At 45.7% G+C, this 14,296-nt stretch overlaps 1 protein-coding gene across 1 annotated transcript in view; it reads right to left on the bottom strand.

Annotated features, from left to right (window-relative positions):
• LRIG1 (leucine rich repeats and immunoglobulin like domains 1) overlaps window positions 1–14,296 on the bottom strand; it is a 132,931-nt gene that overhangs the window by 26,566 nt on the left and 92,069 nt on the right. Inside the window, exons 6-9 of the mRNA XM_083491298.1 lie at window positions 13,888–14,031; window positions 12,895–13,038; window positions 10,867–11,010; window positions 8,516–8,596 (exon numbers count right to left, since the gene is read on the bottom strand). Coding sequence (XP_083347424.1) covers window positions 8,516–8,596; window positions 10,867–11,010; window positions 12,895–13,038; window positions 13,888–14,031 — 513 coding nt within the window. The remainder of the gene's footprint in view (window positions 1–8,515; window positions 8,597–10,866; window positions 11,011–12,894; window positions 13,039–13,887; window positions 14,032–14,296) is intronic.

Here is a 14,296-nt window from a genome sequence, read left to right as displayed (position 1 = left end):
CTTAATAGTGATGATAGCTTTACACGGGGCACGCTGTGCTGAATTAAGAAACGCAGGTTCGCTCGGGTTGCCGGGGAAAGGGGAGTCAGAATATGAGTTGACCTTCAGTTATCAGAAAGAACACGGTTTAAACGAGACACTGGACTCGCCTCATTTCACTCCTGATCTTTTCGCAGCTGGTAATAAATGGCTCGCAATAGAGACCCAAATAATCCTGTGACTTCCTTGCCACACATCAGGTGGGCAGGGATGGGGAGAAGTCCTGATAGGCTTCTGAAGAAGCAGCTAAAACCATCACAGTGGATTTAGGCGATGCTCCAAGGGACAAGGTATCTTTGTCCTGCACACATCCCCCTCATCCCTCTAGAGACTATTTATTATGCACCTAAAACAAACTAGGCACTTTAGAGCATTAAAAGATATAAGCTGTCTTAGAGCAATGCCCTCTGCCTAATAAAGCCCTTTATTTTAGGGGTTTTTTTAAATTTATTTAACAAAATGTACTACACCTTTTAATTGTCAGTAAAATCTCTAAGCAGTTGATAAAAGAGCTCCTTCTATGCTTCCCATCTGATGGTAAATAACTGACCCTAACCATTCCACATGTCCCCCCCCCCCCCCGGTGAAGAATTGCATGGAGTAATTAGCTTTTTTAATTAAAGAGGGGACAATTTGTGTGGCAGCTGAATATGGATTTCTGTGACCACACGACACACAATGTGTTTTTAGGTAGATCATTTCTCCCCTGCTTTATCCCCATTAATTTGTTTCCAAATGAATGCACTTGAGTCTGTGACTGAGCCAGGGTGGGAGCCTGCACTTTTATAATATATAGAAAACTCATTTTACTACCTGAGTCCAGGCCAAAGAGCCATGATGACCAAAAGGCTTGGTATTGCTAGCTTCTGCCATTCAAAACGTTGAGTCATTATATCCCCAAATCCATGTGACTTGGCAAGCCACAGCCCCACTGCGACATATCATGTGGGTTTAGTTTTTAGCCTTCTAACTCTCTGCAATATGCTGCTGCCACATCCTCCGCAACCATCCTCCGCAGCATGAGAGCTAGCAGGTCTACTTTAAAAGTAAAAGCTATTCAAGTTACATTAAGTTCCAAGAGGTAGCGTTTGCTGCTTGGTTCCACCCTCCTCGTACACACAGAAATGCAGTATGGAGGCATTAGACCTGGCCTGGTCATGAAATCAAATCTGGATTCCCACAATCTGGTAAACGCTTTAGGGACTTTCTTATGTTGCTTGGTGTCTTAATAGCTGGGACTAAATTGGCACAGAGGTATCCTGTTATTTATATCTGATTTCTAGTGTTTTCCTTGGGTTGTTTTTTTAATGTAATGTAGCCTCATCCTGATTCCTGATGACAGAAGAGATTAAAATTCTACAATAAATCAACTCAGGAGTATTATATGATGAGTCCTGGAATGCTTATTGCATTTCAATTTTCACTAAGAGTATCCCGGTAACTCTCTACCCTGAATAAAGATGTGATGAAGCATGACAGCATGCCCAAGAATATGGAAGACTATGGGAGTCAGGAAGACACCCCACCTTGTGAATCTATGACTGGAGCAATGTATAGATTCTGGGATAGGAATTCACCTGTGAGTAAACGGAGAAAATCAAAGCTGTCTTCTTTAGATCATGCTGCTCTATCTTGCTAGATTTCTCACACAGTATTCTTAGTTGCTCATATTCAGAACCTATATGGTTTCTGGCATTACTTTATCAAGGCCAGTATCTAGAAGTGGTGAGCAAACAGGCGGGAAAGGTTACGCAGCTCTCTTATTTCGGAACAAAACTGCGCATCTGGCAATGTCCTAAAAACTGGAGGCAACAGGGTGAATGCAAACCGAGGGTGAAATTCAGTGTTGTGCAGACTGTTCCACTGGGCAAGCAGAAATGTTTGTGCCAATGGTGCAATCTCCCATCTCCTCTCCCTGTGTGTTCCATGCCCTCCTTAAACCCGTTCTGGGGTTCCTCCAACCCCCCAGAATAGATTTAGGTGGCATGGGGGAAGAGACACGAGTAGACCTCATTCCGTGGATGCAACCACTTAGCTGAATTCCACCCCATGTGCCTAGCTTGGAACAGATGTGAGAGAAAGTTACCCTACTAAAGATCTTCCAGTCTGTAAAACCGAGACCCCACTGTTGGAACTGATTCCAGAAATAAAACATTGGGCAGGGTCACCTCATAGCAATTCAGTTTCCATAAGCAAACTGCACGTGGACAGACAGCTCTACCTGGGCAAACTAAACATGTGGTGCTACTTGCAAATGGCCTGTCCTTTCCAGAGCTGGGAACAGCCCATGTAATTATCTTTGTAGTTTATGTAAGCAACCCGCACATGTGGTCACTTCCACAAAGAACACACCCTGCAACTTTCAGATATGCCTTTTCTAGCACATTGCTTCTCAGCCACACCTAGCCAAAGCTAGTGGATCAGACGAGGAGTTGGCAAACAGTACGTAGGAAACGGCAACTTGGCTGCATGAACTAACTATCCCACGTACGCCAACCCAAGCCTTGTCAATACTTCAGCTTCTGTGCTTCTTCTCAGTTTAGTCCTTAAAAGCAGCATTTGGGTAAAAAGCTCATACGTCTGTTCTCCCAGACAGCTTTGTATGCTATACGTAACCCAGTACTGCATTCTCACAAAACTGTGTCTCAAGAGGGCAAATAATAATTCCAAAAAATAAATAGAACTCGAATACAAAAAAGGGACGTGTGAGGAGGTCAGGGAAGTAAGGAAATGAAATGTAAGGTACGGAAAGATTGATGTGTTTTTTTTTTTACATGTTTATTATCTTTTTTCTGTATTTTGTATTTTTTTCTTTCTTTCTTTTCTCTTTTTCTCTTTTTGTTTATGTAATCTTTTCTTTGAAACTTTAATAAATATCATATAAAAAAATAATAATTCCTATATATATATATATATATGATGACCAGACGAGAGGAGCTAATTGCGGCTTGAACTTTTGAGGGGCTTGGCAAAGATGTTTGGGAACCCCTCCCCCCCTCTAAACAGTTTAGGGTTAGCCTGTGCTCTTCCTGATCCATTGTTGAGATGTGATGGAGTTAGGTCATGTCCTCACTTCAGATCACAAGAAATAGATTTAATTGCCATGGTTTCCCTCAACGAAGCACTGGGAACCGCAGAGGTGTGAGAAAGCCAAATTTCTGACAAGAGTATTCTGAGCACTTTTCCCTGATTATTTCCAGGAGTTCCGTAACAGGCAGCTCTATCATTGGGGACTGAAAAGGGAACCAACGCCCCTTTTCAAGTCATTATGGTAGCCTGAATAATTAGACTGCCTTCTGTCTCTTTTTGTAATATATGGACCAATCGTCTGACATTGTATAAAGCAGCTTCCTAGTTGGACAAGTCCTTCCACGTAGCTGACCTATTTTCTGCCAGCCCTGGATTTCAAGCTTTAATTCCGGTTGCATGTTGGCTGCTTGCTAGCTGCTGCTGCTGCTTCCCATCCCTGCTCCAAAAAAAGTAAACACAATAGCTATCTCATGGGAAAGAAGGAAACTAGTCCACATAGCCGACTATGTGGAAGCACCCTGTTGCCTGGCTGCAGTCCAAACAGAAACGTGGTAGTCCAAAGCATTATGTGACTCAACTCAGACTCCCCTTCTTCGCTCTTAAGCCTGAACTTTATGCAAGGCTTTCTCTGAATTTGGCTGAGACCCTACTGCACAGCCCTGTGTGGCCTAGCTGAGAGGATAGACTGCATCCTCAGCTCAATACCAGATAAATGAAGCTGGTTTTAGTTCCTCAGTGATGGTCGAGCCTGCCTTTTTATTGAGGTCATTGTCCAAGGAACAGTAGCCGATTAACAGGGACAGGGCCTTCTCAGTGGTGGCACCCAAGCTGTAGAACAGCTTCCCGAGAGACATTCACTTGGCAACATATAGTTTGGCTCCCAAGTAAAAAAATCTCTTATCTGGAGGACTTTTTAATGACAGGTAATTGAAGGTTCTTCTGCTCTCCTTCAGAGTTTTCGATCGTTTGAATTTTAGTTCTTTCACTGTGTTCCGTAGCATTATATATATTTTTTAATGAAAAAACAAGATTTGCATTTCTTATGCTCCTTTTGGCCTGCTTTCCACTTGCCTTCTATTAAGAAGAGAGGTGGGTATTTTGAATACAAAGTCTCAATAATCAGTAGGGGTGAGCAGAATTGCCGTTCACTCTTCTTCCAAGGCACTGTTGTAATGCAAGGCCCGCTCCCCCCCCAGTGTGAAGGGCCTCATCCATAATGCAGGGAAGTCTAGCGACTTGGCCTGCCCCTTTCTCCCCGTTTAACACCTCCGATATGCTGAACAAGGAACTGCAGGGCTCGTTGAGAAACCCTTTCAGAAGCTTATCCACAACAGATCAAAAGGGGAGCAGCTTTTAAAGCAATCTCCAAAGTGCTGAGGTAATTATTAATTCATTCGAAGGTTTCCTCCTAAGTGTCTGCCCACCCCCCACCCCACGCCTCCCCCTTATGCTAATCCATTTGGTCGACAGTCTAAACACAGGACCCTGCCTGACGGAATAATAATGCTTATCATATACCCAAGTTAATCTTTGATGACTTTTTAATGAATAGCTGCAAATAACCCACCAATAATCTAACAATTACGGTCTAAAATAAGTCGTGAGCCAAAGAGTGAGTGCGTGTGTGTGCTTCTTAAACTATACCACTTGACACCACGGACTCCTCTGAGCTTATCAGCTGCTGACAATTCACCGAAATCTTAAAATACTGCACTTACACCAAAATGGAGGGGGCGGGAAGAAGTGGGGTATTAATATGATTTTGCTGGCATGGCTACAGATTAGGCTACGGCTATGCATTTTCCCAGAGAAGGAGAAAACACCAGAGTCCGTTTATGGAGTTGGCAAAATCTGGGTTCTGTGCCCTTTTGTGGTTGCTTGGCAACTGTTTTAAAGGGTCCCAACAACTTCCAATTTGAAGTGAGGGAAGAAAGTCACACACACACACACACACACACACACACACACACACACACACACACCTATTTCAGCAATGGCAATACTTATTTCTAACCACGTGTGCCAAGCTGTAGACTGTTCCAATGGGGTCTAAACGCTCTGAAATAGGAAGCTGGGATCTAGTTCACCAACCACCTCAGGCCCAGCTGCTAGGTTGCCTCTGCAAGCCTCCCTTGCTTGTATGCAGGATGTGTGGCTTTTGAGAGGTCAATACTTAGCTTATCTGATCCCTTCCGTTTTCTAATCCCAACAAAGTCCTCTCAGTTCAGTGCCTGATCTTGGGTGAAACTCAACCTGTCCAGCCTCTTGTGACAGGCCCATCCTGCAACCATTTCAGGAGCTACTTCCTGACACCTGGTTCCTACCTACACATGAGGCCCTGTGAAACGGGACCATCGTTTTGGAGTCTCCATGTTGCCCTGGGGCTGTGCTGCTTTAAGAAGCACTTAAGCCTTACTCTGTTACTGCAGTACAATTCAAGAATCTTCCTATAAACTGACCCATTGCCTGCCTACTCCTTAGCTGGAAGAATGGGTTAAACAGTGGGAGTGATCCCTCTTCTTGCGCTTTTTACCATCCTTATGTTACATGGCGAGGGTGGGGGAGAAAGTTGTTGTTTTTGTTTGTTACTATGGCATGGTTTTGTTTTTGTGGTATATTGTAAGCCGCCCTGTGAGCCTCAGATGAAGGGAGGCATATAAATTTAATAAAAAATAATTAACAATAATAATCTCAACACAAAGGAGAGGCTTGTGGCTTGTCCTGGATTCGGAATTGCAACATGAAAGAAAGAGAAAACTATTCATCCACTACCGTGTTGAGATTTCCACTGGCAAGCATGGGTGGAGTTGATACTGAATTTCACCATATCCTATGCTTTGCTGTGGTGAAATGGGCAGGGCAGTCATCAACACAGAGGTATTTGGGTTTTTTTAATCCCACCTACAGTGGCGCTGTGGGTTAAACCGCAGAGCCTAGGACTTGCCGATCAGAAGGTGGGCGGTTCGAATCCCCAAGACAGGGTGAGCTCCCGTTGTTCGGTCCCAGCTCCTGCCAACCTAGCAGTTCGAAAGCACATCAAAGTGCAAGTAGATAAATAGGTACCGCTCCGGCAGGAAGGTAAACGGCGTTTCCATACGCTGCTCTGGTTCGCCAGAAGCGGCTTAGTCATGCTGGCCATATGACCCAGAAGCTGTACGCTGGCTCCCTCAGCCACTAAAGCGAGATGAGCGCTGCAACCCCAGAGTTGGCCACGACTGGACCTAATGATTAGGGGTTCCTTTACCTTTACCCTAAAGCTAAAAGGAGGGAAATGCTTTGCACTGGAGCTGGTGTAAAGTCAATGAGGACATGGCCATAGAAGGGAGGAGCACAATTCTATCATGTCCTAAACCTCTTCAATCTATACTGCGTACTGCAGAGGGTGCAACATAAGTATGCATCTCCCATGTGCTGCCATTTTTCACTTACTACACTCATTTCAACTACACCCATTTCAACGGTACAGGGCAGCTATACAGTGGTGCCTCGCAAGACGAAATTAATTTGTTCCGCAAGTTTTTTCTTCTTGCGAGTTTTTCGTCTTGCGATGCACGGTTTCCCATAGGAATGCATTGAAAATCAATTAATGCGTTCCTAGGGAAACCAACTTCAGACCAGGTCCGGGGACAGTCTGTCCCCCGACCCCTTCTGAAGGCTGGGGGGGGGGGGGACAAGGGCTTTTCTTCCCACCCCCAGCATTTTAAAAAACCGCTGTCCGGGGCGATCTTCTCCGCTGTCCGGGGCGATCTTAAAATGCTGGCGGGCGGCATTTTAAAATCACCCCGGGACAGCGGAGGACTTCTCCGCTGTCCGGGGCGATTTAAAAGCCCCTGGGAAGGCAGGCAGGGGGGACAAAGACTTTTGCCCCCCGCCAGCCTTCAGAAGAGGTCCTGGACCTCTTCTGAAGGCTGGCGGGGGCGAAAGTCTTTGCTCCCCCCCACCTGCCTTCAAAAGCTGTACGGCCAAGGCTTCGCGGACCTCTCCGCCAGCAGCGGCAGCGCTGCCGCTGCTGGCGGAGAGTTGCCGGCATGCCGAAGCCTGCGCGTGCTGACATCAGCGCGCCCAGGCTTCGCGGACCTCTCCGCCAGCAGCGGCAGGGCTGCCGCTGCTGGCGGAGAGTTGCCGGCATGCCGAAGCCTGCGCGCGCTGACATCAGCGCGCCCAGGCTTCGCGGACCTCTCCGCCAGCAGCGGCAGGGCTGCCGCTGCTGGCGGAGAGTTGCCGGCATGCCGAAGCCTGCGCGCGCTGACATCAGCGCGCCCAGGCTTCGCGGACCTCTCCGCCAGCAGCGGCAGCGCTGCCGCTGCTGGCGGAGAGTTGCCGGCATGCCGAAGCCTGCGCGCGCTGACATCAGCGCGCCCAGGCTTCGCGGACCTCTCCGCCAGCAGCGGCAGCGCTGCCGCTGCTGGCGGAGAGTTGCCGGCATGCCGAAGCCTGCGCGCGCTGACATCAGCGCGCCCAGGCTTCGCGGACCTCTCCGCCAGCAGCGGCAGCCCTGCCACTGCTGGCGGAGAGTTGCCGGCATGCCGAAGCCTGCGCGCGCTGACATCAGCGCGCCCAGGCTTCGCGGACCTCTCCTGCCTTCAAAAGCCGTCCGGGATAGCGGGAAGCGCTTCCCTGCTATCCCGGACTGCTTTTAAAATGCTGGCGCTGGGGAGCAAAGCCTTTCGGCCCCCGCCAGCCTTCCTGGACCTCTTCTGAAGGCCGGAGGGGGGGGGGGAAAGGCTTTGCTCCCCACCGCTAGCATTTAAAAGAGGTCCCCGGAGATTTCCCTATGGGCTTTCGTCTTGCGAAGCAAGCCCATAGGGAAATTCGTTTTGCGAAGCGCCTCCAAAATGGAAAACCCTTTCGTCTAGCGGGTTTTCCGTCTTGCGAGGCGTTCGTCTTGCGGGGTACCACTGTACAGCCTGAAGTGATCCACCAGCGTATCTGGAACTTCTGCCAAACCCTATAGCCTCTTTACTAATGGATCTCAAGTGTAGTGTTGTGCCTACAGTCCACAACCCAAGTACATTTCTGATAAAATCAGCACTGAACACCAAAAACAGAATTTCCACAAAGTCTACAGCATTCTCAGGTTTGTTAGCACATTGGCAGATGCTGAACAGCAGGAAATTAGAAATTCGATAAGCGTATAAAAAGATATTGGGTTTTGTAACTAATTTACAGTTCAAGGTTGATATGAATAAAAGAACCGCATGCAATTCTAAGAATCCCAAAATCATTCAGAGAAACGAAACCGTGACTAAGACATATGCTGCACAATGAAAACATTTAATGAGCACCCAGGAACTACGTGCAACATGATCTTCAACAAATTTTTCCCCTTCTGCCTTTCCATTGCTAAAAGATATACTATGCTGTGTTTAGCGCAAGAAGAAAAAAGGACTGTACAAAAACCACCCTTTACAAAAAACAAAAAAACAAAACATCTTAAGACACTCACAGCATGCTTAAGTTTTTCAGCCCTGTAAAGGCCCCGCTGATGTCTTCTATTGTGCCTGAAATCTCGTTATGGTCCAGATCCCTGGAGAGAAGACGACAAAAGAAAACCCGCAATCAATTTCGCAGTTTGTGAGCAAAATGTTAAAAGAGCCTAAGGGTAACCTTTAGGAAGAGTTTACCAAAGGGCTCTTCATTTGTCCCCAAGGCATTAAGGCTTTTATCAGGACGGCCCAGTACTTGCAGTAAAAGAAAAAAATAACCTTAACTGAATAGGTCTAGCCTCTTCCATACTCTTCCATACTGTTTTATTTAATAATAATTTTTAAAATCCAAAGTGAAGCTGCTTCTTGCTGTCTCTCTATGCCTCAAATAGATTTTGGTTTCTCTCCTTCTGGTGCCCAAGTTGAGTTGTTGTTTTTCCCCCCTTTTTTCTTTTTTTGCTGTCAGATCAACAAAGGACTGGGGCTTTATTCCAAATCAGACAAAAATCAGGAAGAGAACAATCAAAGCCACAATCACTGTGCCAGAACTGGCACGGAGATTGCATCCCAAGCATAAGGGTGCTTCCTGGGTGTGTCGACACAGATGTGGCTATTGGAAGGAATTCTGTGCAGATAGAAGCCAAAAGAATAAATAAATGATGTAATCAACACACCTGGCTAGTGTATAAACAGTGGTGAAACAGTGAGAGGGAAAGAAGCAGCGCCTAAGCAAGCAAATATGGCAACGTCTTTAAAAAAGTTCACTCAGTGAGAGACCAGGTTACATCAGCAGAATTAGCAGCAAACTTTTATTTCTTTGAGCCACACTATCTTTGGTTTTACACATGCCACAAAGGCAGTTTTACTCCAATCAAGGGTCCTCCCTATTCCCCCTGCTTCTCTTTTTGCTAATTTATCTTTGGAGGAGTGGGAAAAGGCGCACTCTCGTAATGTCATATTGGCTAAGGACATTTTGGGAACTTTGCACATGATGAGTGAGATTTCTGCAGCAAACTTTTTTAGTTAGTTGGTTGACCTCTACATTGCATTTTCTATAAAAGGACAGAGAGAGAAAAGACGTAGCTTGTTGCTATGCTGGTTCTTCCAAAGGAACCTGAAATGTCTTTTAATGCCAAGGGATGAAAGGTTGGGGGGGCGGCGCGTACTTTCACACACAAAGTATAGGGATTCAGTATTCCGGCCCAGTTTTCCTTGCATTCAACTTTGCTTTCTCCCAGCCCCTGTTGCCAATTTCCTATTCTTTCTGGCTGGCTGGCCCTGAATGCACACTGCCTTGTTAATCATTCTGCTGTGAGGTCCCTGGGCCTGACCTCTATTTGAATAGCTTCGCATTTCAGCAGTTTCACACCCACCAAAGGCTTGTCAACAATAGGCTGTAATTAAAGCATGCCCGGCTCTTTTTCACCAGGTGCAGGACCCAATGGGCCTTCTTCTTGATTCAATTAGAACTTGCTCTCCCACCCTCACTTTCTCTCTGGGCAGTGGACACAAAAGGCGACCCACGAATTAGCTGCAATCCAAAACAGCTTTTTTTCTTTTTTTTTGCTTTGGGAAAGCCTTTCGTCCTTTTCGGTGCCAGCTGCCTAGGAGAAGGGCCTTTCTGAAAGCATGCATGGGACCGAAAAGTGGTTCTCGGAAAAGGCAAAGGAATATAAAAGCGCTTCCTCCCTCTGCTCGATAAAAGGAATAAATGGCTGCACAGCGCGGTAGCTAAGGAGAGAAGTTCTTGCTTCCTTTCAAATAAGCCAGCGCCGCAACAAAGCTTAGAATATAATAATAATAATAGCAACAACAACGAGCGTTGTTCATTTGTCTCAAATAAAATGTGTGTGTTTCCTTTTGGGGGGAAAAAAGAAAATTAATCCCATAGATGCTGGCCGCAGCGCAAAACCATGCCGGAAAACTGGCACTAAGGATTTCATGACACTGGGGATTAATAATTATGCGTGCATAATCACAAGGCATTAAAAGCCAAGATAAATTGTGGGAAAGAAGCAGCCACAGCATCGCTAGCTCCTATATATTCCAGCTGAGAATGAAGTATTCCATCAAAGACAGTAGTAGTGTAACAGGGTTTTGTTTGGGGGTTTTTTTAGTCACACTAAGCATGGGAAACTGGAAAGGGGACCCTTGCTCTCAGGCAGGAAAGCTGTACCAGAGACAAGTAATCTCCCATGCTACACCAAGCAGACTTCAGATCAATGGCAATCCTCAGTATTTATGCTATGGCTTTGTGTCTTATTGAAACAGAAAAGAAGAAAAAGAACGCAAGCAAATATGAGAAGCAGTCCCTTTTGTTGCCCCAGGGACCGATCTAACGGGACAGAAAAGGTAAAACTGAAACACGTACAGAAGTCGCAAGCTTTTGAGTCCTTTGAACGCTCCCTCGGCAATGTGACTGATGTAGTTGTGGCTCAGCTGAAGTATCTGCAGGCCCCCCAGGTCTGCCAAGCTCCCCTCATCCAGCCTGGTTAGGTTGTTAAACGACAAGGACCTGAAAACAAGAAGCAGAATATGTAAGTTCTCATTTGTTTCTTTCCCATAGGCTCCACTCTGCTTCGCAGCATCTCTGTTCCAACAAGAATGGTTATGTAAATCATATCATCAACACTGCGGGGGAAAAGGTCCAAACTACCTCAAATAAGCAAAGTGTATCACAATAGGGTCTTCCTTGGGAGTGGCCCCACAAGTACAGAAATCAATCTGTTCTGGGGTTAAGCAGGCATTCTTGTAGCCTCGAAGAGCTACATTTTCACTTAGGCCTTGGATGTATAATATAAGCTAGGGTCATACACTAGTGCTGCAAACAATGAGACCAACTGGGTTTTACTGCTAGTCTTAAGGCTTTCCTTAAGCAGGAGGGGACCTTTACATTTTAAGAGCAACATCTTATTTCTACAAAGCAACATAAGAAGCATTTTATTTTCATGAGCACGCTGTTATTTCAGAGTGTATTATTATTATTATTATTATTATTATTATTATTATTAATTTTGCCTACTTCTAGATCTCTGCATTTCTCTTACAGATTTGCCCCTCACCACCGCTGGCATGAAAAATAAGAAAAGGCGTCTTGGGTGTGCATGAAAGTTAACAGCATATGCCAAAGCCTAAGTCAAAACAGACACATTTTTAAGTACTCAGAGTGTCATTCCTTGGCAAATAAGCTGTCTGTCTTTTGTAAGCATGAGCAAAGGCAGCAGTGGTGCAATGAAGAACACTGGAAGAAATTCAGGAGAGATTAATGGCTTTCAAGAAGGCATGGGACAACATACATTTGGTTCCTAAAGAGGCTGGAGTGTTGAATTATGAAGAAATGGCAGCCAGTCAAAATTATTTCTTCACCTGCGATGAAAGAATGTTTCAAAGGGTGGGCAGGGGAAGGGAGAAAAAGAAATCCAATGCCAGCAGGTAATGCTAAACTTGATTTTTTTTGGGGGGGGGCTTCCCTTTGATATTCTGCATAGGTGTTTCCTGTCAGAACTGGCAGAGGCATGTTTCTTTCCTGACGTCATCTGCAGATAGCCAAGAGCAAACTTCAGAATATCACTTCAGAATATCCATCATTATAGCTGTAGCCAACTGGAAAGATGCATGTGCCTGGCACACATTCTAACACTGCTTTCTCCACTCTTTCTGCATATTTGAAATGCAGCAAGAGCAAGCAATTGCCAGAGCAGTGGACAAGACAGCAGGTTCCTAAGCCAGGGGGAGATTTATTTAAAATATTTATATACTGCCTTTTAATCCAAAATTTCAAGGCGGTTAAAAAAAAAATAGGACAAGCAAAACCATTTAAAAAAAAATCAGCAGCCAATGAAAATTAAAAGACAGAGAGTTTAAAATACTTAAGGTGGTTTTTGTCTGGCAACTCAAGGACAGCAAAATTGGAGTCGGGCATACCACCTTGTAGAACGCATGTCACACCATAAAGACATTTTCCTTTGCTGAAACAGCTATCCTTTCTGATGAAGAGAATATATGGAGAGAGGCATCCATTGATGATCTTCGAGTGCAAGCAGGATGGCATGGGAGGAGGTGGCCCTTCACCTTCTAGGGTCCCAAACCATTTGGCAACAGCCCTTTGAACTAGGCCCAGAAATGAACAGGCAGCCAGTGAACTTCTTTCAAAACTGGTGAGGCATGATGTGATGTGCGTGAGCAAGTGCCGGTCAAAACTATGGCTGCTGCCTGCATTCTGCACTAACTGAAGTTTCAGAAATGTTTCCACAGGCAGCCCTACACATACAGCACACTGCAGGAATCCAAACAGGACATTACGAGAGCATGGATAAAACGTGCCAAGCACTGGGTGCATTTGCCCGTTAATAGCTACTTTCACTGCCGCCCGTTAGCAACTTCAGGAGAGGCAACTCACAGTTCGCTCAGCTTCTGGCAGAAGCGCCATCCAGCCGGGTTGATATGGGAAATCAAGTTGTTACGGAGATGGAAATGCTGGAGAGACCCAAGTCCATACAGGGAGCCGCTGTTCACCTCTGTGAGGGCGTTGTACTCCAGATTCCTGGAAGCACAGCCAGTTTAAACATATTACACACCAGTTCACATCTCACATGCGTGTACTTAAAGAAGCAAAAAACAACCCATGTACAAAACGCCACATTAGTTCTTAATTCCCACCTCCACTCCGCCAGCTCACAATACCTCTTAAGACCAAGAACATGCCACCTTGGTCTTCCCCAAAGCCAGCTGCCAGCTTTAGCGTGCCATTATTTTGGTTTGGTCCCAGAAGTACAGTAATCTCCCACTAATGCCCTCCTTTCTAAGCTAATAGCGCAATCTCAGGCAGGTGCATTCAGAAGTAAGTTTCACTGTGTTCAATGGGCATGCATACATAAGCTTGTGGCTTTAGAGTAAAAGTCACAGAATCATATAATCTTACAAGTTGGGACCCAAGGGTCCTCTAGTCCAACTCCCTGCAACACGGAATCTCAGCTAAAGCACCCAAGACAGATGGCCATTCAACCACTGCTTAAAAACCTCCAAGGAAGGAGAGTCCACCACCTCTTGTGGGAGTCTGTTCCACTGCCAAACAGCTCTTACTGTGAGAAAGTTCTTCCGCATGTTTAGTCAGAATCTCCTTTCTTGCAACTTGAAGCCACTGGTTCAAGTCCTGCCCTCCAGAGCAGGAGAAAACAAGCATGCTCCCTGTCCCACACGACAGCCCTTAAGATATTTGAAGATGGCTATCCTATCTTTGTGGACAGAGGTGCACTTTGGCTATCAAGTCAAAGTGCATCTCTACGAAAGCCTTAGTACACCAATGCTACTGTAAGTTGCATGCCAGAATTACCCACCAGGCAACTGCAGCACATGCCTAGAACTTATTAGTAATAACCATCTTTTAACTTACAGAACTTGCATTTTGGCCAGACCCCAGAAAGCACCATCGGTCAGCTTGCTTATGTTGTTTCGCTGGAGCTTCAGAACTTCTAATCTGTCCAGTCCTTGAAACGTCAGGCCATCTATCAGACGAATGCGATTCCGGTTCAGCTCCCTAAAATTGCCAACAGCACAGAAGGGTGTTAAAAGACCATTGTTTTCCAGTGGGTTGAGGATGGGGGAACAAGAACCAAAAACCTCTGCTGCTCTTAACACGCGTCATTTGAAGGACATGAAACCAGAGAGTGCCTATACTTTGGATCTGAAGCATTGTATCCAAGTGCAAGGTATACACAGCCCTTTGGTGAACAGAAGAAACTTCTGGGTCCAACCCTATCGAGACCAAGTCCACGCTCAACATTACTTTGAGCTTTTCTATT

This window comes from Podarcis liolepis, assembly GCF_965112155.1.
Source record: "Podarcis liolepis genome assembly, chromosome: 2".
NCBI classification, from domain to species: Eukaryota; Metazoa; Chordata; class Lepidosauria; order Squamata; family Lacertidae; genus Podarcis; species Podarcis liolepis.
This window is presented reverse-complemented; position numbering and strand designations above follow the sequence as displayed.